This window comes from Hyposmocoma kahamanoa, unplaced genomic scaffold, assembly GCF_003589595.1.
Source record: "Hyposmocoma kahamanoa isolate Upper Pololo Valley unplaced genomic scaffold, ASM358959v1 202, whole genome shotgun sequence".
Taxonomy (NCBI): Eukaryota; Metazoa; Arthropoda; class Insecta; order Lepidoptera; family Cosmopterigidae; genus Hyposmocoma; species Hyposmocoma kahamanoa.
Window position 1 is genome coordinate 6,093,253 of NW_020653726.1, and position 26,495 is coordinate 6,119,747.

The following is a 26,495-nucleotide window of genomic DNA, read 5'->3' on the forward strand; positions in this document are numbered from 1 at the left end:
AGCCAAACCAAAAATTAAAACTACAAACGCCAAATTAAAAATGCTTATTTGTTTCTATGTAATACAATTACATTCACTTGGAAGCGCTGAGTGATCTATCAGAAGACCTCATGGTTTGTTTCTCGATGAAGTTCAGTAGATGCTCCCCCAGCCACCGCGGCGGTTGTGTCAGTGGCTCCGCCGCAACACCCCTTCGCGCATCCGCGTAGACTTTCCGAAGACAGTCCTTTGGAGCGCCCACCGCAAGGGCTGATCGCCCAAATTCGGCCGCGGAAGACAGGACGAGCGGCAACGACACACCGACACGTCTATTTCCCCGTGGCACCACCGCGACTGCATATGACCGTAAGCGGTGCAGCCCCGTTAGGTTCGCGGAGGACAGTACGAGCGGCAACGACACACCGACACGCGTCTTCCCCCGCAACTCTCCTCACTCCGCTCGCCCTGGACCAAGACGAGCACATGCGGTACTCCCTCCTCCTAGGGCCAGGCTAGCTCCATCGGCCAGCCCGTGGGACCACGGCTACCGAAATTCCCCCGCCACGACAAGGCGGGAACTCATTCGGGGGGGATTCGATTTTAACCTAGCGTAAAGTTATCACGTACACAGTATAACTTTGTAATTACATACGATTGCTTTCCAGAATAGCAGCCTATCTAAAACATATAATACACCAGGAAGATAGTCTAATAAAAGCTGGAAAACAGGAAAACCTAGGTCGACAAATGGAGGTCACAGGGTAAATTGTTCGCTTAAGGTGGGCTCAGTGAGTTTAGCCCGTGAAATGACATCATAAGCAGCTAAATTTCAAATCTGCGGTCCAAATTTTGGCACGATGACAACCCATTACTTTACCGCACACGCTATAATCCACAGACTCACACCATTTGGCGTCATGCTATTTGTTCGTAAGTGCAAACTTTGTAGAAGTATAAAGAAGAAACATGTTGAGTAAAGAAAGTAAAAGTAAAGAATAAAGAAACATGTTTATTTTGTTAATTTTTATTCAGTTTACGTTGCATCTTCTACAAAAATATCACAAGTGATAATGTTTAAAACAAAATATAGTGATTTATTTGGTCCGTCCTCTCGCATACGGAGACGTAGAGTTCGTAGAGAAAAAGTATATACCCTTGACACTGAAAAAATAACATTTATTAAATAATCCGTATGATGAAACATAGCAACATTTAAACTGTGTTAATTGGGTACTTTTTGAAATTAAACGTAGCTTTAAAATACGTCGCCCATAAAATGCTGCGAAGCTTATTTTAAGGATATGAAAAATTAAATAGAGTTGAAAAAACAAATTAAAATTTATTTTCTATGAGTTAGATGATGAACTAGTGGTGAAAATCAGAGTCAGATTCTACTCTGTTTGTACAGTACCTTCTAGTTACAAGTAGGAATGATAGTTTGAAAGTCTTACTTAAGAGGCACATATTCTCCAAAGAGTATTTCCTCAGAGCCACAAGTACCCGTCGTGTAGGCGAGCAAGCTGGAGCACTTCTTCGCGTAAAACCCAGTTTGTGTATTTATTGACTCTGCGTAATACATTGGTGCTCGTCCGTGACTACATGTATCTATATCTGGGAATATATGTTAAAAGCATTTTACAATGCGTTATTAATTAAGTATTATGGAATGTTCCCTACATATAATACGAAAAACCAGGGATTTAAATTATCAAGATATTTGTGTTCTTTAATTTTATCATGATAATTATCCAATATATTAATCCGATAATTATCCACACAAATTCTTGGTTTTGTCTCTTTGATTTTTTACTAAAAATGACAAATATAACAAAATTAAAACGAAGAGAAATCTTTAGGAAAAGATGTAGTTTGTGACTTTGATAGTGATATTTTGTTAAAATTTAATACATTCACTTATCTGACATAAACACATGGCGTGATATATAGCTCGCAGTCGCATTTTGTTGTTCCAATTAATTTTATAAATATCAAGATAATTACCGTGATAATTATCACGGTTAATTATCACTTCAAACCTTGCAAAAAAAGCAAAAAAATACGATGATTATAATTTACATTTTTGTGAGGGGACACAAAGTTCATTAGTAGAAAGTTTTGATCTTTTATGTGCCAGATAATTAAACAAATTAACAGGTCTCTCACTTGTGCAAACCAAAACCAATAAGAAAACTTCGTTTCCTAACAGAAATCGAGACATGGACGCCTTAATCTTACGCTAATAGTGTTAGAACGTCGTGGTCGGTGGTCTAAACTTCCCCGCACGACGTACCACTCCTTCCCTGCACGTCTGGCGCACCCTGGGGAACAACCGGCGAGTACCTAACGCGATTATTACCATTCATTATTTTCCATGTTTATTTTTTAAATAAACATTGTAGGACTTTTCCTAGAATTGTCCTTTGAAAGTATTTAATTGGTACCCAAAGGAACAGGTCAAACTGCAAACTGTCAATTTTCAAACTTCAAATTTCGTTTCTGTATTAAATGATGAATGTGGCAATTTTAAAGAAAGAATTGTGAATGTTCAGATGTAGCCTAACGTTGTAGTCTTGTAGATTTCGAACTATACTTTAAAACGTGTGCTCTTCACGTATCTGTAGGCACATGATTGGGAAAATAGGACTGCTATCGTGTTAAACCAATACATTGTCGTACATAAAACCATTTTGAAAATAAACGACAAAATGATTTCTCGTTTTTTTGTAGTTTTGCGGTTAATAACAATAAAAGGCACCATGTTGTCGGAGTAGCGTAGTGTCTGATTAAAATAATATCGAAGTAACATGTTGTCGGAGTCGCGTGTGTCGAAGTTCAGTTTTAGAGTCACTTTTAACTTCTTTTCATGTCAAAAGAACTTAAAAGTGTCCTTTATTGTTATTTAACACTGTACCCACCTAAATGGCTTTTGCAAATAAATGGTAATTTATTTAGGAGCGCAGCGTCATTCTAGTTTTTTGTTTGTCACTGTTCTAGACATTTGGACGCGCTAAATTTTACAATTGAATATTTTTCCTATAGATTTAACATGGTGACCTTTGCTACGGACAGTGCAACTTTACTATCAATTTACTTAAAAACACACTTACTATTCTCCAGAGAAATGTTAGTACAACCAGGTTGTATTGTGCCACCATTAGCGTAGAAGTCCACTGTACCGGACGGTTCTAGTTTGCCAGCTTGTAATGCGTTCGTATGTAGTACGTCTACGAATTTGGCGTCACCGCTGTTTAACTTCTTACTGTTGTCAAGTGTTGTGAAAAGGGGGAACGCAGGGTCGAGACCTGTCAATGCGAGAGTAGGAAACAAACAAATGTATTTCACTCGTTAAGCATTAATAAACTAATAATCACCTTCACATTTCTTTAAATAACAATTAAGAAGAGCTACCCGTGACGCTAAAAGCTCTAAAACATTTGTGGAAATAAAGTACGATTGTTGTTGATTGTTGATGAGTACCATTTCTGTACTTGCATTCTTGTTCCACTACAAATATAACAAACAAATATAGTAAACATATTTACCTGTGACCCTTTCTAAGCGTCCTGATGTCATGAAATTTGCCATGAGACCTGCGATTTGGCCACCAAGACTGAATCCAATCACATGGAATTTCGACAGATCGAAGCCATAGTCTTTTACCATGGCATCCACTAGCTGAGCTGTGCAATTAGCCACGAGTTCCGTGTTGTAAACCGCTTGAATGTAACACGGCAAAAGGGCTAGTGGACTATAATCCACCGATATTAAATTGTAGTCGCAGCACTTCATATACTCTGAAACAAAAAACGACGAATACAGACAGTATAAGTAAAAGTTTATAAGTAAAATTAAAGTAAAATTTATAAGACCTCAACCTATTTGTAAGAGCTTTGCACGCACATGTGCAAGGGTCACCTGCACTAACATTAATCCATGAACATAATATAATATTCTAATAATATTCATTGATATGTACATTGCGCATCGGGATAAAATTGTTCACAATGGTCACTTTTTTATAGTGTTTATATACGAAATTATTTATTATTCATCCCTCGACTATTTGCATTTAAAAATATGGAATAATAATTATTATCTGGTATTAGGTGCGGGTGTAGGTCTGTATTACAGTTATACCTATGAATGTTATAGTGGAGGCCTATTCCACTAGTCTCCACCAGCTGTCTACCCTGGTGGGGCCAAGTGGATTTTTTTCCACTCTTCCCTACCACACCATCACAGGTTGGGATAAATGGAATTTGACCCCTAAAGGAATTATTCAGTGTCATCTTTAAAGTCATCCCATTATATTTCATGTGTAATCTACTAACAGCCTGTTCAAATATAAATTTAAACTAATTAAACTCTTTATTTACCCGGCCGTAGTTGACTATTTGGCGTGGAGTCCTTGTCGTTGGTAAAGCCATGAATGATGATCTTAATAGGGGCATCCTTCACAAACGGAGCTGAGGTTATAGACTCGGGGTTGAGTGCAAACAGTTGATGTGGGTTTTCCTGATTAGCTCTACATACAAAAAAAATGTAAATGTATGCTGAAATTGCCATATGATTTGAATACAGGAAAATACACAAAACATTTAAAAAAATATTCTTTTAACATTTGTATAAAAATTAAGCAAACAGCTGAAACTACTTAATAGCGAATAGAGCTAATAATCATTGTATTCTCCACTAAAATCTTACATGTAAGCAAATAATACCGTTCAAGTCATTTGGGTTCATTCTGGTTGCGTTGCAACTTAAACCGACCCCTGTCGAGCGACGACCTGTTATGTTATGTTTCAAATGTTAGGAACATAATTTTTGGTTCTTAAAAAGATTTCCTATCTCAATGTAACAACCACATACCGTGTGTACAGAAAGAATTTGATGTTTGCGTTGGGACATTCGGGCGGTGGCACTGTACATTGGTCCAATAAGGCTGTACTGGTACCTATTATTAAAAGAAAAACAATTTTCTTGATAAGTTTCCGGTACCACATTTTGCGGTATTATTTCAGTGATACTTTTCAAGTAAAAAATAATGAAAATTTGAAATGGTTCCTTATATTTATATACGTTCTAATTATTAAATAATGCAAATTCGATTTTTATGGGGTCTATTCGGTAAATTATTACTTAATTGTCTGTATTCAAAATATGTTAACAGTTGTGTTAACAATGAATTCATTTACATAAATACTAATAAAATAACAAGCGATTATACTTACCTATCATACAGCAATTTATGGATAAGTCTGAAGTAAATAAACAGTTTAAAGAGGTAAAATATATACTTATTAAAAGTTATCTCACTAGTAAACACCAGCATAATGAAGGTGAATAGTATGTCAAGCTTGTTAATTAAAATTTAAATTGAATTGTATGCCACTTAGATAAGAAGAGTCCAAGATTCAAAGTGTCTAGCTTAATGTGATCTTATTGTGTATATATGTGACTGTATTTAAGTTCCTAAAATTTTTCAATTTTAAATATAAATTTTTTGTAACTAATTATTAAATGCAAGATTTATAAAATATTTGTTTTTGTAAATACGTACATCTTTTATGTGCGACTTCTACTTAGCTACCTACAAAAGCAATAATTTTTTTTGGAACTTGCGCGATTAATATTTCATTACTATGACGACGTAATTCATGTAAGTTCAAAATCTTTCCTTCCACTTTTTCTTCGCTTACCTCTGTCTATCTTTTTCTTTAAACCTTTCATATATAACTGGATCGCTTTTATCTTTGCTTTTCTGGCACGTTCCTTCTTCTTGATTTCCAATTTCGCGATTTATCGATTCCGATATAACGAAGATATGCACGGTATATTTAGCGATACTATTCTTCAGTAAAACTTCTGAAAAAAAGAAAAGTTTTAGTGGTTGCTTATATACTGGCTGAAGAGTAAATAATGCATAGTAAATTTTTGTCGGTCTCTTTTGTGGATTATTATTATATTATCTGCATAGACCTATCAACCATTGTCTGCGTTATTTCGATATATTATGTTTGTGTCGATTTATTTACTTATACATTATTAATGTAAGAACATGCAACTATAAATGCACATCATAACTTGAGCTTTAAGTGCCAACAGATTGTCGATCGATAATCGATCGACATTATTGATCGATATTAACGAACATCGATTGGATGCCTACAGATTTACTAGATGCTGTTGATCGATATCATATGATTTGAGACATAAATGTTGCCGCATATTTACTTGTAAAGTGCAAGTACATGCAGATACATATACATATAGTGTACAGTACAGTACAGTACAGTGTACAGTATAGTGCATTTACTTGCTACTTTTTAATCAAAATATCGATCGATAGTAATGATCAACGAAATCGAGCAAATCTGGCACAAACAAAATCGAGGCACATGGGACTTGTCACCTTATGTCTCAGGGTAACAGGCGCAATAGCAGTGCACCTCAGATCTTTGCGATTTAAAACTTAAGTGGGACTGCAACTGTTATGGGCAGGCGTGTAGCTTACCATCAGGCGCACGACTTGGTCGTCCCGTCATTTGATATTATAAAAAAGTCCCAAGTTTCGCGTTGAAGTCGCCAAGGACTATAATATTCCATGTGCCTCATTTTTCCTCGCAAACCGTATTTAACAGATCGTAAAAACTTTCCACTTCTTGATCTGAGTATGCAGATGTTGGTGCATGTACTTGTATCACCGTGAGTTTAAGAGCTCCAATTGACCTCAGGTCCTTACAGAGCAATGCTTTTGGGACATCCTACGAACTCCACAATGTGATCCTTCCACTTCCCTATATATTTATAATGCAAATGTTAACGCATTAATGGCGTACGCATCGGGGTCCCTGTGCCAGAAAATGTACTTACTGCATTTCTTATTAATTCTACTAGCGAAAATATCTATTTGTGGCATTCCGAATTGTCGAACTATTTTCTCAAAGGCGTCATCACAGATCTTCCATTCTATATCAAGATGCACACGTCTTGATTCTGCATCGGCCAGATCGTTATCAATAGAACTGATGTAGGATGCGAAAACAAATATTTTTCGCGATTCACACCACTGCCGTAACTCTCTGGTTATCTGTGTCAAGGGAGGAACCTGCACGCCTTCCATACGGTTTATATACGAGATCGCAGTGGTATTGTCAATTCTTAGTAAAATTTGACAATCAAAAAGCTTCCTGCAGAAAGATTTGAGGCGACACAAGGCAGCGAGGATTGGCGAGTAATTAATGTGACATATAATTTCATTCTGGCTCCAGAGACCGCTGGCGGTCTGCTCTCCACAAGCGGCCCCCCACCCCGCAGTTGAGGCATCTGTGAAAATTTCCAAGTGATAGGTTTCATCTTTTATCGTATTGACCGAGTGATCGATGGATCTGGCCCACCAATTAAAATCCGGTTTTAGGTATTGTGGAATATAGTTTAATAATATATAATAATAATAATAATATAAGTACGTAATATAATAACATAAGTTTGTTATAATTTTGATCGTCTTTTAAAGTAAAAAATTTGCATCTTTCAAATTGTTTTGTGTAAAGCCAGCCGGCCCACTAATCTTGCAAAGTCTCTAACTTTACATTGTTTTCAGTAATTCCACTTTCTTAATTCATGTTTTATTCCATCAATTTTTTCGGATGTTAGTTATACTTGGAAATTTTCAGAATCAATTGTAAATCATAGGAGCTTACAAGATGTATGAGGTGTGGTACAACTTTTCTGTTCGTTGATTATGAAACCTAAAGACGTCAACAAATTTTTAGTACTTGTGATATTTTCAATACTCTCTGTACGAATAGGCAATTAAAAAATATCATATAAATATATTATAAAAAGGAAACCAGCCAATCTCAGAAGTCTCACCACTGGCTTCATTATTTTTTTAGAAGACAAACGGCGCCGTATTGAGGCTTAAAGGTAAAACATTGAATTCAAATAGGGTGTTGTCCCACATAAAGCGGAGGTACTTTCTCGAATTTTCATGAATTTTCACCGCGAGGTAAGCATCTTTAATGTCTACAGTAGACACGAAACAACCCTTCGATACTAATTTTATGGCCGTTCTGAGATCTTCTAGTTTGAAATGAAAAGTTTTTATAAACTTGTTAAGTTCCTTTAGATTAAGTATAAATCTTGATTTACCATCGGATTTTGATGTTAAAAAAATGTTGGACAAAAACTGACCACAGCAAGGTTCACATTTAGATATGGCTCCAAAGGATAAAAGGCGATTTATGGTTTCCTTGTATTGTAACTTTTTGTAATTGTAACGTTGTTGATATAAAGGAGGGTCAATCTGTAACAAGGGAGACGAATATTTAATTTCGTAGCCGCCTATCCACGAGAAAAAAAAAAAAAAAAAAAAAAAAAAAAGGTTCTGTCTGTGTTTAAATAGTTGGAACTTGTGGAATTCTTTGAAGTCGCCTTTTTCGCTGGGGTAGGCTTAAAGTCCGCACTGGATTTTTGTATTGCTTTAGCGGCTTTTAAAGTTTCCAATAGGTTTTCTCCAAACAGGAAATTAATCCTCATCTAGTTAACGACTCTTTGTACTGGCAATCGCAAACAATACGTGCCGCATCCATCAGTAGCTTTAGCGTGGTCTTGTCTCTAGTTCGCCGCGAGAGGATGGCTTCGCCCAAGGTGGAGATGGCGGAGGAGGTCTGCTTCTGTTTAGATTCCATCGCCTTGACTCGTTTGAGAACCATTTCCCTAACGGCGGGCTTGACTTCGGGATTCAAAGCCGGGGCGTCGATTTCAGTACAGTTTTCAGTTTCCATAATATTTACACTTTACATTCTGTTAGGGCATGTAAAATAGTATTTACAACCAATTTACTAAATTTTTTCCAGTTTCATGCATTCTTACCTATGTACATACATGATGTCTATAAAATATAATGGAACAGAATACTTTTATATGCCAGACTACAGCATTTATACAGATCTTCAGTAAAATTAGTAAAATTAGGTACATTATATTCAACCTGCAGGCAGGTATGCAAATGTTAATGGTATTTCACATTTGTCTCTACAACTACAAATAAATTTGCATTTCGAATTAATCCATTAATCCATTGGTATTTGTAATTTCTAAAAAATATTTATTACATTAAAAGCAAAATGTGAAAAGCCATATTGTCAATAAAACAGTCCGATCATAAAAATTCAAAGTAGAAACTGTCATTATTAGTAATTTATTGTGTTTGTTGGCATCTTTTATCACACTTGGCTTTGTTTGTCATTAAGTTTATGGTTTACGCTTTTCGCTTTTTGTGGTTAAATCGTGAAGATAATATTCTTGATAACACTTACGCCATCCTAACCAAGATATTTCTAATATAACTAAAGGAATGTTTTCACTTTATCAATTTTTAATGCTTACCAAATACGGAGCTAATGTTTACTGAGGCACTGGCGCCGTCTGTCCCTTCTCTTTGTAAGTACACTTTTTGCCAAATAGCACGGCAAAAGCGATCATTTAATTACTATTATACATATTTATTCTATACATAAGATTAAGGAACGTTAGTGGCGTTATACTTAGATTCCAATTCTTTTTTCATATCTGGTATTTAATCATGCGCACGTTTTGGTGGGATTTGATTATGAAGTTTCAATAAAGACACTTATTTACTTTGTTAATTTTAATCCAATCACATTAAATTTAAATAAAAATACATTAATTCAGTTATTTCGTCCTCGAGCATAGGGAGGCTCAGAGTTCGTTGTGAAGAAGTATACACCCGTGGCACTGAAAAAAAAAAACATTTATGAATTAATCGAACACATCATTGTAATATTAATTACGTACAATAAATAAATGTATTGCCAGCACTTTTTTATATTTTTTACACATTATACGTTACAAAGAATGAATTCGGTTTGATATAAAGCAATAATTGTTTAAACAACGGAATTTTGGTTATTATTTTCAGCTTACACTTTTCCCATCGATCATCCATTAATTAATCGGACAAAATTCCTAAATCATACCTTTAGAATGAAAGTGACCCGACACAAAATTCACGATTCACGCGAAATAAGATTTGAAATTGTGACATTTTCATATAATTTATTACTCTTGAAGTACTAAAAGTTTTGTTAGTTTTGGTAAATTATGAAATATTCAGCTTTATAACATCAAAAATTATTTATGATTATTTTTAAATTTACAAATTTTAGTCCCTACAAGGTCATTTATACTGAACTTTTGTGTTGTCAATTGACCTATAAGAATTAAGTATCTTTCATTTACATCAGTTAAGTAAAAATTCATGACCTTATCACCTGGAGGTGGAGGCCTGGTGACCTAAAATACAGGGTATCCTAATTTAGGCTCCAGCCTCTACAAATTTTCCTGTCATGTTTTTTACTTTAATATCTCTTATGTTTACTTAAGTTGTTACGAATTTGTGGAGGAAATAAAGAACTTACTTACTTACTTACTTACTACCAAGATTAATACGTTTTAACTATAAAAGAAAGTAATAACCTCTAAGTAAAAACGTGAGTCGCGTTTGAAAAAAATTAATGATGATTTTTGAGACAAACACGGCTCAGTTTCTAATCCGTCACCTTTTAGCCAACGATGATGGCGTGTTGCCTTCGCAGATTCAGATTTAATACTAAGTGAGTCATTTACATACTGACGTGGGAGTAGAATTTCAAATATATGAAAGGGACCCAAGAGAACAGTGGGTCTATGCCATTCGAGCTTTAATGAATCAGTTCCAGATTAACAACCTTATGAGCTTTTGCTTTTTTACAATAATTACCCTAGGATTTTTTTATTAGACAATAACTTGGAATATACAAGTAAGGTAGAATAAAAACTTAAATACTAGAAAGAAAAACAAGGATTAGATTAAATGAATAAAATTGGGTCCCCGTGGCAAGATGCTGGCAACATTGCCCCTTAGTATGACTATGCTAATGCATTGGGCAAAGTAGCTGACGGCCCTTGGGTTTACTGGACAGTCTATTAATTTATGAACTGATATGTGTAAATTATTATTTTTTTAATTAGGTCACTTCCGTTCTAAAGGTGCAAAATATAAAATTTTCAGGCTACATTTTTACCGCTGATTACATACTGGATGATAAAACGATTACTACTTATTTTAATAGAGATCCGTCTATTATAAAGATCTGTCTATAAACTATATTATCCTTTAAAAAAATTAACAATATATTGTTATTACGTCTCAAAGTTTTCCCAAAAATATCAAATTTGGCGACCGCACAATTGTAATATTACAGCAACGAGGTTATTAGGCTAGCCGGTAGACCTTTCTAAATTGCAGTGTAAGTTTTATTATACATTTCCTACTTACGTTAAGTTGATCTACAAATTTTCCATGCCTTAAAAATAGATTTCAAAAGTAACTCCAATTACTTAAGATGTATTTAAAACATTGGAATCCATTTAAAAATTTGAATACAGAAATGAACATTTCACATAATAAGTGAATACAAGGCATTAGCTTCATGGTGTGCATATGCACGTACGCCATTATGTATTTGGGCCACTTATAACAATTAAACAAATAACAAAATTGAAACAAAAAAATTTGTGTTTCTTTTAGTAATTCAGATTTTTTATCAACCTTAATGGATAAACATAAGAAAGGTGTTTCTAGTCGACTTTCAGTTCGGCCATTTGCGCCATTTAAGAGTGTTGCACACATCTACTTTTAGCAGCGAAAGCAAACGCGATACGAACGCGGTCAAACGCGATACACGTTTTAAATTAAATAACTAATTTATTTATTTAATGTATTTATTAATTTCACTTTTAAATTTGCAATTGACAAAACAAAGTAATATGCATAAACCAATACATTTTTCGTACTTAATTATTCAACATAAGCGACAGTATCGATGCAGTCGCGCGTTTGCATCGATGCCATCGCGCGTTTGCATCGATGCCATCGCGCGTTTGTATCGATGCAATCGCAAGGGTAGCGATGCAATCGCGCGTTTCACGAACGCGTGTTTGCATCGCTGTTAAAAGTCGCCGTGTGTGAACACTCTTAGTTTTTACTAATTTTCGGGACGGGATGAACAAGTCGTGCGCCTGGTGGTAAGCGACACGCCTATCCATTGGTGTTGTAAAACTCGAGTCCGGGAGTCTACATATTAGGACTCGGATCCTATTCACAAGCCTCGACTCATAAGAATAGAGACTCACTAGTTGATGTATTACGAGCCTGCCTGAGTTTCCGAATAGACTCGAGTTTGACATAAGTGTTCGAGTCTATTTATGTGACGAGTCGCACTCGAGTTTGAGTCTGTTTATATAACAAGTCAAGCTCAAGTTTGGCAAGTAAGTACATACTGAGCGGTGGTGTTGTGGTGTGGTATATTAAATTGTAGTATAATTAAGTATTAATATCCTCTTCTTTTTTTTAAATCACTATATTGGGTATTTGTTTTTTATTCAATTTGGGAGCATAGCAGTTGTTCAGTAAAATTGAACCCTGCTTGTCGTACTCATGACTATGTGAAGTAGAAGTCGCTTCGATCCAAGTTTTGGAACTCTAGTTTTGTCAAAACTCGAGTTATTTTTAGACTTCGAGTCCGTGCTCCGATGACTCGCGCTCGACTCGACTCGAACGAATGAGTGTTTTAAACCACCAAGCAGTACAAAATGAATCGAGTTTATAAATATAGACTCCCGGACTCGAGTTTTTTACCACACTTTTATCCACAGCAATTGCAGTGCCACTCAGAGCCTTAAATCGCTAATATCTGAGTTGTACTGCTACTGCGCCCGTTACCCTGAGACGTTAGTTGATAAGTATCATATACCTGTAATTGCATCAGCACCCTTACCCTTTAAAAAGCAATAATACTCACATTACTGCTTGGCGGCCAAAATAGATAAGGTAACAAACAGTACTTCCCTGAGAACCCCTAGTTAGATTAGTGGAAGTAATCAATTTGAAGACTTACTTAAGAGGCACATATTCGCCAAAGAGTATTTCTTCATCAGAGTTGCCTGTCAGCTCGCACCAACCCACCGCGTAGGTAATCCAAGAAGGGCATTGCTTTGCGTAAAATCCAGTTTGTGAGTTTATGGATTCCGCATAGTATGCTGGGGCTCGGGCGTGATTACATCCAGATGCAGCTGGGAAGATAAATTATAGCATTATCAATAAATTGTTCCATACAAATACTCTATTAACCAACCTTACATTAGGCACGAGTACAAATGTACACTTCGCACCCCTTATAGAAGAATGGCAAATGGACTTACGTCAACATCTTTATTGCTCCATTGCACATCCTCTCCAATTCTTGTAACTCTATCTACAATATTAGTAGATAGAATTACAAGAATTGGAAAGGATGTGGGTTATTTAAATAATAAGGTATGTGATACTGAACAACCATATTGAATGAACCTGAACACGATCCTTTTGATGCCTTAATTATATCGATAGCTTTTTTTTTTAAATAAAGCTAAGAAACGATCATATCGTATCGTTATCGATATCGTTATAGAGCTATTTTAACAATACACTGACAATATACGACACCTAAAAACGTTACACGACGGTAATAGCTCGTATGAGATAACACGTATGGAACGTGTACCTGCTACTGTGTCAAATAAAGATAAGTTGCGTGAACGATCGCGGTAATAATACCGCTTAGCTTGCAGGTCTATTTTGATAATAAGTGAAAATATGCAGGTAAGATATCATAAAAGCTTAAATACTAGAAACTAAAACTAGAACTAAATTATATGAATAAAATTAGATCCCCGCGGCAAGTTGCCCATGATTAATTTATATATTAACGTCCTTTAATTTTTTTGGTTAAAATTTTATTTTTATTATAGTACTAAGTGACGGGACGAACAAATCGTGCGCCTGGTGGTAAGCGACACGCCTATCCATAACAGTTACAGTGTCACACAGAGCTTTAAATCACAAATACATGAGGGGCACTGCCACTGCACCCGACACCAAAAGACACAAGTTGACAAGTCCCATATGCCTGTAATTTCACCAACCCCCTTACTCTACGAAACCGGAACGCAGTAATACTCACATTACTGTTTGGCGGCAGAAATAGAAATGAAAACTGCTGGACAATCTCTTTCGCAAGGAGCTATACTACTACGAACAGATGAAGATTTATACAGATGAAGAGCACCGGGACCTCGTGGGCCAAGGGTTTCGACTCCAAAGGGTGCAAATAGCTAGTCGGAACCGAGGTCCTGGTGCTTAATATTATTCTACGAAAATAATTACGTACACTTGGTAGTATGCGTAACACTCATCACGTCAAGCTACTCAAACCGTCACTTTTTTAAATTGCAAATTTAAGCGGCGGAAAATTTTCTTTATTTTATTGGGGACAACAAACAGTTACACAACACAGATAGTACCTTAGCTATAACTAAGAAATTGTGACTTATTGAGTATCCAACATCGTTAATCACAAATTACGCAAACCGTTTTCGGGTTTCTGTAAATACTACTGCACCCCTAATTCAGTGGTGTCACTAACAATTACTACATAATAGTAATGCAATTATGGAAGTATATACAGGATGCCCCAACAGACATATCAGTCGGTTAGAGAATTTACAACAATTAATAATTTAATCAAGATTACTTTTGTTGTTAATAGGAACTTGATAGACATTTTAAGTTTAGGTAAATTGTTGTTGCAATCATTGTGGTAAAATGGCTTTGATCACTTTAAGAGTGAACGCAATTTAATGTTTGAAGTTACCTACTACAATTTTAAAAAAAAATCTATAACAATACAAATGACATTTTTGTTTCGAATCTAAGAGTCCCTTCAAATAAGGCTTCAAAGTGCTTGTATAAGAGCGTGATTTGAAGGCAGCCTTTATCGCGTATATTCGTTTTTTCATACGAACTAACGTTTCAGCCTCATTACAGGTCCCATGATCACGGCCGACTGAGACCTCAATCAAAACAGAAAAAATAATTTTATTTAAAAAGTTGCATTTACAATACAATATACAGCAATCGTGATAACCTAAGAACTCAATATTTACTTTTAGTGTATAATATCTTTAGACATATTTTTATTAATTAAAAAAAAAAGTGCACATTTGACCTTTATCTCAACTGATGGGAAGTGACGATGTAGCATGCACAGCAATAATACTTATTCACTTTGGCTTTGAAAGGCCCAAGTTATAATTCCGGGAATAAGTAATTAACCCAATTAAAAAGTAGATTCCGTATTTTGTAAAATTATTGCTCTATAAATAAAGATAGGCGCTGTGTTGTAGATATTGGAACAAATCCTGTTAAAGAAAATTTTCACACGACAAGATTTAAATTCGTCTTTATGCTGTTTGCGATTACAACGGTCCAAAATATAAAACCCAGCGTACTATGACAGTACAATGTAATTAAATATTACACTTACTTTGATCCTTGGACGTTTTACAGCCTGGCTGCATCATGCCACCATTGGCAAAGAAGTCTACAGTACCGGATGGTTCGAGTTTGCCTTTTTCCAATGCGTTCGTATGGAGTACGTCCACAAACTTGGCATCACCGCTGTCTAATTTCTTACGGTTGTCAGAGGTTGCAAAAAGCGGTAATGCAGGATCGAGACCTGAAAATTAAAGATTAGGTAAAAAATTAACATAATTCGTGCAGCATCGTAAACATTAATAAACTATCATGATTAAACGCCTCTATACAAAGTATTGGTGTAATAGAGCACAATATTACACCAATAATCCACAGAATTACTTAAAAATAAGAACTGCCCCCGTGGCCGAACGGTTACCATGCTGGTCTGCCACGCTGAGGTTCCGGGTTCAATCCCGGGGCCGGGAGAATTATCTACATACCTTGTATTATCTACATTTATTTCTCTCGTGAGTTTGGATGTAATTTGTACAGGGTTTCCCTGGTGCGAGGTTATGAGTATGTGCGTTATTATTAAGAGCATCCTTAAATAAAGAAAACGTTTTAAAGTAAAGAATACTGTATGGCTAATATTTTCGATTATTTTATATATTATATATTATTAACACGATAGATAAAAGCTATAAAAATTGCTCCTGTATCAATAACCTACGGTTAACCCTAGTACAGCTGGCCTGTACTCGTATATATAAAATCATATACTTAAGTATCTACCTTTCCCTTCTACGGAAAATATTTTGAACATACCTGTGCTTCGTTCGAAACGTCCTGATGTCATATAATTACCGATGAAGCCTACAATTTGACCACCAAGACTGAATCCAATCGGATGTATTTTTGATAGACTGAAGTTATAATTCTTCACCATTTCATCAACCAGCTGGGCGGTGCACATTCCCACAAGTTCTGTGTTGCGAGCCGCTTGAATATAACACGGATCTCGGGCTATTGGATTATAGTCCACCGATATTAAATTGTAGTCGCAGCATTCCATATACGCTAAAAAATTCATAAATTTTGTAGAATTACAAGTAATCAAGAATTACTTTAAGCAGTATTCGGGCATGAAAGTAAATTAGCCCTCAGCCTATTTGTAAGAACTTCATTGTCCACAAAGGCCTACTTTGTGTCTCACCGTCGCCTGAGAGACATTCATGAAGTACAATGTCCCTTTTCATGACAATGTACACACTTACCTTGTTTAAAATGTTAGCTACGTTAGCTACATTTGTTACGATAGCAAAATATCATCTATCTATCATCATCATCTATTAATACGAAGATCAAACAATACAAACAATAATTCCTTGTCATATTTTTATTGGATAAACAAAAATAATAAGTACTTATATTTAAGTACAGTAAACTATTTGTCTAATATATGTTGACGGCAATCAATAAAGTTATTATTATCAAGGAAAGTTGTTGAAGGACCCCTCAAAGATTTGTATAATGTCGTAGGAAGTGTCACCCCATGAAACTTCAGACTTTTTCGACAGCGTTATCATAAATTTGAACTATTGAAGTTGTTATTAAATTGTTTTAGTAAAAAAGTTGCTATAATCATTACCTGGTCTTAGTTCGGTATTAGGTGTAGAGTTCCTGTCCTTGGTATAGCCATGAATGATGATCTTGATAGGGGCATCCTTCACAAAAGGAGCCGAGGTAATGGACTCGGGTTTGAGTGCAAACAGTTGATGCGGATTGTTCTGATTTGCTCTACATACAGAAAATTTACTTTTTTTTATATACAATAATGACCATAAAACTAATGCGACGGTAATTATTGGAAAAAAAGGAAAAAAAGAAAATTGCCTTAAAACATTTCTGTAATGAATTAAACAAATAAAAAAACCGCAACTACGTGAGGCGCACTATAAGTTTCCGGAATGAATAAGAAAAAAATACTATAAATGGTCAGAAATGAATTTATTGTTTCTCAAAATTTCTCAGTTAGCGTTAATGCAATTTTTCACACGAATGATCTAATTTTGAAAACATTTATCCTCCGTGACAATCTCTGAAACATATTTTTCATACACTTCGACTGCCTCTTCAGGTGATGAAAATCGTTGACCGCGTAACTGATTCTTAATTTTTGGAAATAAATAAAAGTCACAAGGCGCCAGGTCAGGACTCTACGCGGGATGGCTCATAAGGTCAACGTTCTTCACCTTCAAAAATTCATTTGTATGTCTGGCCGTGTGAGAACTGGCATTATGGTAGTGCAAGATGATACGGCGTTTACTGTTATTTTTACGGAGTTTGTCAGTAACTTCCGGCAAAAAATGGTCATGTACCAATCACTATTCACGGTACTACGATTCTCCAAAGCAATAGTAGCCACGTGTCCAGTTTTATTAAAAAAAGAAGCAATCATCTGCTTAAGGCAGTTTACACGCTCGCCAATTTAGTTGGTTTCGGCTCATCTCGAAAGCCCCATACGCTCAACTGCTGCTTTGTTTTGGGATCCCAACTATAAATCTATGTTTCGTCACCTGTTACTATATCTCACACCAAATTTGACGCCCCTTCGTTGAATCTGGTAAGCATGGCATTGCACCAAGTGACACGATCCTATTTTTGAGCCTCAGACAAATTGTGTGGGATCCACCGAGAGCACAGCTTTTTCACACCCAAATGTTTGTGTAGTATTGACTATATATGTATAACTCATGTCTATACTTAAAGATGCCCGAATCTCATGGATGTCACATGCCTGTCTGTTTTGATCATACGGCGCACTGCGTCGATGTTTTTGTTGTTGACAGCAGTGGACGGGCGACCATTACGAAATTCGTCACTGAGATTCACACGACCGCGTTTGAATTCTGCAAACCAGCTATAAATAGTCGTCTTGCATGGTGCTTCATCGCCAAAAGCAGTTTGAAGCCGAATGAAGCTCCGCTGAGCTGTTACATTACACTTAAAGTCGTAGAAAATCATACTACGAAAATTTTCACGAGTTAAGTCCATGGTGATGTAGACAACCAGTTTCTAAAATGACGCCACAATGAAAAACAAGTGACAGTCAGATAAAATAAACAGTATTCTACAGCTAAATAGTTTCATTTTCAAATGTTGTAATTACTTTTTAAATATTGTTTATAAGTGGCCAGTTCCGGAAACTTACAGTGCGCTCTATGTATAATTCGTACCCTGCCATAATAAAGCCACACGTGATCATACGCCATAAGTATTTTTATTATATGAAAGTCATAAATATAATACGAACTTTCATTAAGCAAATTACGTATATGTGTTATTATATAACTACTGTACTATTTAAGCATAAACACTTAACAACTAATTTCGTTTGTAGTCTTTGCAGTCCGATATTATTATTCATTAATTATTATTATTCAATTAACATTACTTAATTTTTTTTGCTACTCTTCTTATTTTGTTTTTTTTGCTTTATTTGATTTTTTCACAAAATTCGTTTTTTATTTTTTTTCAAATTTTTTTTGTTTCTTAATTTTTTTCAGAAAATTCATGGATCATAATATTAGTAAATAAAATAAGACTGTTTACATTAAAACAGAATAATGACTTGTGATGATAATGAAATGTGTCCTTATAAAGCTGGTAATCAAGGTATACTTTACTAAAACGTTACAAATGCTAAAATCACAAGTTTATCACTATTGGTGTATGAAAGGTGTATTAAAGTTTGTAGTAAAAAGCTACAGTAAAGTAAGTAGTATTTGAATAAAGATGTTTGTAGTTTATGTAAGTGGACGTGCGGTTATCTTTCAAACTGAGAAGACGAGGGTTCGAATCCGTGTGGTGGCATGTACCTATGACTTTAATTTCTAAGTACATTTTGTGAATGGTCACAAGCAATGGCTCTCAGTAACGGTGAAGAAAAATATCGAATGAAACCTGCAGAAGGTTTGCAGCTCAAATCACATTATTGGGAGAAGAATTTTCCACTAGTTCTATTAATATAATTTAATAGAACACCCGTGTCGGAAAATTCTCAGTAGTTCTATAATAGAACTAATAAAAACGAAGCGTTATGCTAGCATGGCAAATTAAAACCTACACTGTCCTTAGAGGAGATCGATGGTCGGCCCAAAGATGGGTTGATTGATGACATATTCGTCGGGATAGGAACTTATCGAATGTTGGGTTCTTTAAAAAGTCGTAACAAAAGACCTAATAGGACAAGTGACTGGTGTAAGATACATACCAAATACAGTCTGAATATAAAGAAAATTAAAAACCACATACCGTGTGTATAACCAGAATGTGACGTTTTCGTTGGGACACTCCATCGGTGGTTCGACACATCCTTCCATTATGGCACTACTCATGTCTATTATTAGAAGAAAAAACGGTGTTCAGAATTTTTCATATATTTCCGTATTATTTATTTTATAGAGAAATTAAGTTAAAATTGTAATTGTTGGTTACTTATAAACGTCCGAATATGTTATGACATAAAGTCGGGTTTTATCGGATTTTACAGTAATTTATTGGTTTGATTATCGGTGTTGTTTTAAAATATTTATTAATCGTTGTACAAACAATTACTTTACATTCACTTTATTTATAAAAACCACAAGCAAATATACTCACTTATACACAACGCGCTTACTATGAAGTTGATGATGTACATTGTGTTAATAAAGGTAATGCCCTATTATTTTTGCTAAGGGATCTCTATTTATTAGTCAGTTTTAAGATAAGGGGATTTCAGAGATGACGTGTTCAGTCTCACTCGTTTACAAACAGAAGACATCCAATTGATACTTGGAATAAAAAAACTGTAGAGGCGTTAGTCGTTCTTCTAAAAAAATTGTATTGTGCCTGTATCTACTACGTGTACTTTCTACATGTGACGAGTATTCACAGCGGGAACACTAGTTGGGTATCAGTAACCACAGCTTATTATATGTCAAATATACCTGTCTTTGATTGTGACTTTTTTGTAGTGTTGTCGAAGCCGTCAGATGTTGTCATCATCTTTTTTCAAGGTGCTCAGCAGCGTTTCCCTGTCAGCTGTCATTTCGGCGCACTAATATAAGAGTCCACTCACAATAGTTCTTATCTGGGGATGTAGGTACTTACTTACTTACTTATTAATGTAGTAATGATTTGGTTTGTTAATTTCAACTTCTGATATCTGAATCAAGCGTAACAAAGTTTACACAACGAGTAAAAACCAATATTTATAAACAGTTTGGTCCATATATTTTTTAACATTTTTATTTTCGACGTTTACGTAAGAATCCATTTTTGCCGATAAACATTGAATAGACAAATCGAAAGTGCTTGAAAATGTTATTACTATCCTATATCGTCCATATAGATGGACGGAGGATATTATGAAATGTCGTAAGGAATATTTTGTTCCTTACGACTATTTGTGTACGAGGACGAGGAATATTTGTGTTTGAAAATGATTCTTACTACAAAATGTCGCTTACGACTTTTCGAAATTCGATATTTCGACGAAAGTATTACGCTTATGTCGATGGTAAAAATTAGAAATGTTCTAAGAGACATTATGCCGTAACTTAATTTTCCCGTACGACATTTCAAATTTCCACCATCGATGTTAATAACTTATTTTGTTGTGTGTACTATTGTTATGTGAAATGGCGTTTCATAATTTCTAGTTTAAACACTTAATTTTCTTTCTACTTTGATTATGTCAAAGAATTTTAATTCATATGAAGACGGCTCTTTGCATATCATTGTTCTAAATTGTTATAAGATAAGCGAAGTGTAAATGACGCTAAATTGTAATTGTAGTACTAAGGAACAAACTGGTCGTCTTATCATTTTCCGTAAGTTTTTGGCCTTTTCCAACATTTTAGGGATCAGTTTTAATGCGAATAAACCATAAAAAGGTTAGAGTTCAGATAGTTAGAACCAAACTTAAAGTACTCTATTAGTAAACGAAAAACAGGATTGGTATTCGGTATTAATTTTTCTTTTTTTAAATATTTCTTTTTTAATTGATAGATTCAGGCGTTACTTTGCGGAAATCCATGTTAATAAAAATGGAAGTAGTTTGCTACTCCGCGAACCCAGTGAAGGTTAAATCGTGCAAAATAGCTGCGCTAGTGTTGAAATTTTTTTCATGCAGTTAATTATCGATAAAATTAATAAAATAAATAACATAAGCGCAACTATAGTCACAAACCAGCACCAAAAATATACCCGACACGTGTTTCGCCTCTCGACGAGGCATCCCCAGGGGCTGTTGACTGTTCGACGCTCGGCCGAAGACTATAGTTGCGCGTTATTCATTTTATTAATTTTATGCGGAAGGAGGGTGGGATAGTTGACTGCATGAAAAAAATATTCAACACAAGCTCAGCTATTTTGCACGATTTAACCTTCACTGGGTTCGCGGAGTAGCATATTAATTTACTTCCATTTTTATATATTTTTTAATAATTCTAAAAGAAGATTTGTGAAGTAGTAAGAATATTTTTTTATTTAGAATAGACTTAGATCCTAGTCCTTTTTCTCATTTTACATAATTAAAGTTTAGTGTTGTGGAAAATACATCGAGTTTTTCATAAATAAATAGATCGTTGAAGACCAATCTGATATTGAACTACGGACCGAGTAAGCAGATCTTACGAATTTCTCTATTTGTTTGTTGCAAATTCTTGTATTGGGTTTAAACGGATTTTTTCCCGTCAGCGCCACTTGTGAGAAACCTGTGAAAGCTTCGTTACTCAGCCATGTATGGCATCTGTGACCCCGATATGGTAATTGACGCTGGTTGGAGTCCAGTCAGATCTAAGGAATTTTTCTTTGTATTGTTCTATCTTTGTATCAATAATGAAAAAAAAAAATCTTACTTTATTTGCGGAACCTTTGAATAGAAAATTTAAAATACGTGTAACTGTTTATAGATAGAGTAATAGTCACGAACTTGTTCAAACACAAAATAAATACGTAATGTGATGGGAGTGCAATGTGTTATCATGAAGATATTTACGTAAAGGGTAGCCTTCAGACCCTAGCGACGTAGTCTGCCCTTCGTTTGTAGGAAAACTCTTATCACTAATATCTCTTCAGGATGTGTTTTTACTTGGAAAAAACGTGACGCGTACTTGGAAAAAACAGCATGGATGTTGTTATTGTAAACAGGTACTATATGACGAGTCATATTCACAAAGCAATTTTTTTAATTACTATTTTTTTTCTAAAACCGAACCTCAATTGCCTTTTTTGTTCTGAAAGCCTCTTTGACATTCTAAGACTCATTAAAGTTTCATGCGTGTTATTTTCAACTTCAAATAATACGCAGATAAGTGATTGTAATACGTACATTGTATATAGGTAGCTTGGTGCTTAATCTACTGTATGCCTACTCTGCGCTCCTTAATTGGCGCTTCGTTATGATTATAACTAACTTAATCGAAAATTTTAGCAAAATTGAGTTTATAACACATTTGAGTAGAGCGAAACGAGATCTCCAACCCCCTCTAATCGGTTTTTTAATATCCTATTTAGTTTCAGTTTTACTCAGCGTAATTGACATTTTTTTAGATGATAATAAAACTTTAAATGCCAATATCGCGAAAGTTACCACAATGCAAGTGCCTTAATTATAACAAGGAGGGCAGTATTATTTGTACTCACAATTGTATTTCTACATTATGTATATACATAGCAACTTTAACTTTAAACTGTAATTATGTCCATAAGTGTTGTTGCAAACTGTAAAACTTAAGAAAGCTATAAAAGTAAAGTCATTAAGTGTTTCAAAATGTTCATTTATTGTTCTCATAAGCTTAAAATCAGTCAGTTCTTTTGAACAGAAGACACATTTGGCACTTTGTTCACTAAATAATATGGCTCATTACAAGTTTGAAATGAAGAGCTCTTTATTAATTTAACTTTTGTACATTAACATTTTGATTAATAATGATTTGCATAACATTCTATGAATTTCCACACAGATAGCATTGACACTAATAAAATATAAATAGTAAATATAATAAGCGTAAAAATGTATGTGTAACCGTGACAAATACAAATTTATTTGCTAATGAGCTCTTCCAGACTTAGTTACATAATGATTTTGACATACAATAGACGAATTATGAATACCTGCACTTCAGTGACAATTTCGTGACCACAATACAATAAACTCAATAAAATTAGTTTCTGTAAATTCTCTAACATAAATTATTTACAACGTTCACTTACTTTATGTACATGAGGTTCATGAAAGTTAATTTATAATATTCGCAAGAAAAGTTTAATAGATTTAACGACATATTATGGCAAGAGGATAGGATCTAGAAGGACCTTGATACAAGATCACAATAATACATTTGTACAAAATCTTACAATATATCTATTTACAATTTTGTTCAGTTCTTCACATTACACGTATTCTTCCGACGGCTTTGGGGTGCCATTCGGAAGCCGCAACGAGGAAGACATTCTGCCATTAACAGAATCAGGTAATTCTGCAATGTCTTTGAAAACACCAATCATACTTTCAAAGTTTGGACCCCAATTCAATAAATAGTCCCAACCGAGTGTGGCTGGTGCCGGAGAACCATTAGCCTGTCTGTAGAGAGCTGAACCCACGTGCGGTGCCAAGTCATCGTCCGATGCAACGAGAGTGCTCAACGACCCTCGGAAAGATGAATCAAAACTTTCATAGGGTGGAGGCAATATTGGCTTTTTCGTGTTACTACCACTACTGACGTTTTGTCTTCTTACGTCTTCTGGTTTATCCGCACTTATGCTATTGTTGTCATATTCTATTTCTGAACAAGTAAAACTGTCATTTCCACTCTCATCATCGGACCCAGAAGAGCTTCTGTGATCTACCGGTGGCGAATGATGTCTGTGAGACATATGATGACCAACGCCAACACCGCGTGGTGCTTCACTCGAACTGGATACCGCATCTAAAGTTGATACTAAACTAGATGTTCTCTGTCTAGCATTCATTCTTTCTATTTCTTCTGCTGTTAAACCTACAGCGCCTGTGCCCACAGAAACTACTTGAGGTACCTGCGGTGGTGCACTCGGTGTCTTCCTTCCGGCGGATGAACTCTGTCCGCTTAGTTGTGACATTACAGGACTATTTAAACTACGCTCACTATTACTGTGTAGGGCGTCTTTTCCAACACCCCCTGAACTTGATGTTGTAGCTAATAAGGCACTTTGTAACGGTTTGCCGGAAATATCATGAAGTGTCAATATCCTCGGTTGTTGACTTAATTCACTGCTGGGCGACAATCTTGCAAGTGGTGTCGTTTGATGTTGTCTTGGTTGCGGAGGAGGTTGTGAAGCTTGCGGAAGTACTCTTGGTGGGTATCCACTTGGATGATGTGGTGAATGTCTATGTGGAGGAGTTTGGTGTTTATGATGATATCCTGCTATTGGTGGTGGCGTTGCTTTATACTTTCTTACTCCACCAGCCTCACGAAAACCTTTGTAATGATAAACTATATCAATATCGGAAGGTGCTATAGAACTAGCGTTCTCAAGATCGTAATGCTCAGGTACTTCAGAGTTTAAGTCCATGCCGCTCGGATGGTCATGAGTATGGTGTGATGTATTTGTAGATGGTGGTGGTGGCGGATGATGATCTTCTCTAAGGGCTGGACTTTTGCCTACCACTTCGCGTTCTATTATATCAGGTCGTTGCGGCCTCGGTGGATCTATATTCATAATTTCTCTGTCTTTGTATTTCTTAGACAAAAGTTCGGGGCCAACAATATGACCAACATTTCGCATGATATCAGCATTATCTGACATGTAGCTGTTGAGATTAGTTTCGTTGCTATGGAGACTCCTGCCTATTAAAGTGTCGTTGGTTCCAGCAATCAAATTAGGGGCGTTAAGCATCGCAGGGCCACCATTTTGCTTTGAAGGCATTATTCCTGTTTTATTGGTGGAGCCATTACCTTTTTCCTTCTTTTGCTTACGTAATCGGAAAACTACGAAGGAGACTAAAATGGCTACTATAAGTATTATAAAGAACACAATCACAAGGGTAATACCGATGCTCAATGGATCTGGATTTTGAGCCATACCAACTCCAAAAGCATTATGGCAACCTGATATAATTTTTCCTATACGCGTTGCTTCTCTGAATATACTTCCATTGCCACTAAAAGGCTGCACTTCACTATTAATCGAAAAGTTAGCCAAACAACCTTCAAATTTGTTATGACTGGATCCTGGTAGCCATTCTGATTTAACACCTCCGAATGCTATGGTTGTGAGATATGGATCCAGAAAGTCATGCACACCTGCTGTATCAAGTTCTTCGCCAACATTTTTATTATCTACCATTAATCTTATGCTTCTGCCTAATGAGAATAGTGTAACTTTATGCCAATTTCCATCGGATACATCATCTTGTTCAGTTTGCGTCATATTTACGATGGAGTTCTGTTTAGATGTATAGCTAACTTTACCACCCTGTAATTCGATTAGTGTATAATATTTATCAGTAGCAGCATAGAATACAAGTCCATCTTTTCTGCGAGTTCTGAATGAAAAAGATAAAGTTTTTGCAGGGCCATTCGATTTTGAGACAGTTTTTATAGCAAGTTTATTCGTTTTCTTTTCCCAGCCTGTGTTACCGCCGTAAAAGCTCTCTAATAGCTGCATTCTTCTATGTTTTTCTGATATTGTGTAAAAAACGAAAGCATTTTCACTCACTGAAATTGCTAGCAGAGAAGCACTACAGTCAGGTGATATTAAATTTTCATCACATTTACAGAAATTTGACTTCCATCGGTCAAGGCATTCACCAGCACCACAAGTGTCTTTTTTGTAGCAAGCTCCTTTTTCAGATCGGTCACAGTTAGGATCCACACCACGTGCCCGTATAGGAGTAGTAAGATTTAATAATCGACCGTTGATCGTAATACTATGCATACAGCCGACGAAATCATCCGAATGAATTTGTCCTGGGCGCTCCAAAACTGGATCTGCTTTGTGAAGTCCGCCAATGAGTAGTGGTTCGTTGTTAAAGTTCAGGGTTCTGGAATAAAAAATAATATATTAACTTCTTTAAAACTTTACATAATGTTAGTATTTTAATGTCATTTTCATTATTGTACAT

The 26,495-nt window shown here is 35.5% G+C and overlaps 2 protein-coding genes and 1 pseudogene across 5 annotated transcripts in view; all 3 read right to left on the reverse strand.

The window, feature by feature from the left end:
• Positions 1-1,037: 1,037 nt before the first annotated feature.
• Positions 1,038-8,768, reverse strand: LOC113227092 (annotated as a pseudogene).
• An 871-nt stretch (positions 8,769-9,639) lies between these two features.
• On the reverse strand, positions 9,640-20,169 carry LOC113227188 (pancreatic triacylglycerol lipase-like). The gene is made up of 7 exons (XM_026460072.1): positions 20,006-20,169; positions 19,658-19,742; positions 16,992-17,140; positions 16,169-16,420; positions 15,411-15,602; positions 12,945-13,119; positions 9,640-9,741 (listed from the first exon to the last, which is right to left on the reverse strand). The coding sequence occupies exons 1-7, from the start codon at positions 20,043-20,045 to the stop codon at positions 9,675-9,677; spliced, it is 960 nt and encodes a 319-aa protein (XP_026315857.1). The 5' UTR covers positions 20,046-20,169; the 3' UTR covers positions 9,640-9,674.
• A 3,266-nt stretch (positions 20,170-23,435) lies between these two features.
• Positions 23,436-26,495, reverse strand: part of LOC113226965 (cadherin-related tumor suppressor) — a 159,014-nt gene continuing 155,954 nt past the window's right edge. Inside the window, exon 9 of one of the 4 annotated variants that reach the window (XM_026459808.1) lies at positions 23,436-26,414. In XM_026459808.1, the coding sequence (XP_026315593.1) occupies positions 23,786-26,414 (2,629 nt within the window). In that variant the 3' untranslated portion in view covers positions 23,436-23,785. The remainder of the gene's footprint in view (positions 26,415-26,495) is intronic. The other 3 variants (XM_026459809.1, XM_026459811.1, XM_026459810.1) reach the window with 3 other exon arrangements.

Coding starts and splice junctions, on each gene's coding strand:
- LOC113227188 (XM_026460072.1), bottom strand. CDS start 20,045: ATGTACATCATCAACTTCATAGTAAGCGCGTTGTGTATAA. Junction 15,603..16,168: donor ACGTTTCGAACGAAGCACAG/GTATGTTCAAAA, acceptor TTTAATTTTCAG/GTCTCGATCCTGCATTACCG. Junction 9,742..12,944: donor GGCGAATATGTGCCTCTTAA/GTAAGTCTTCAA, acceptor TTTTTTTTTCAG/TGCCACGGGTGTATACTTCT.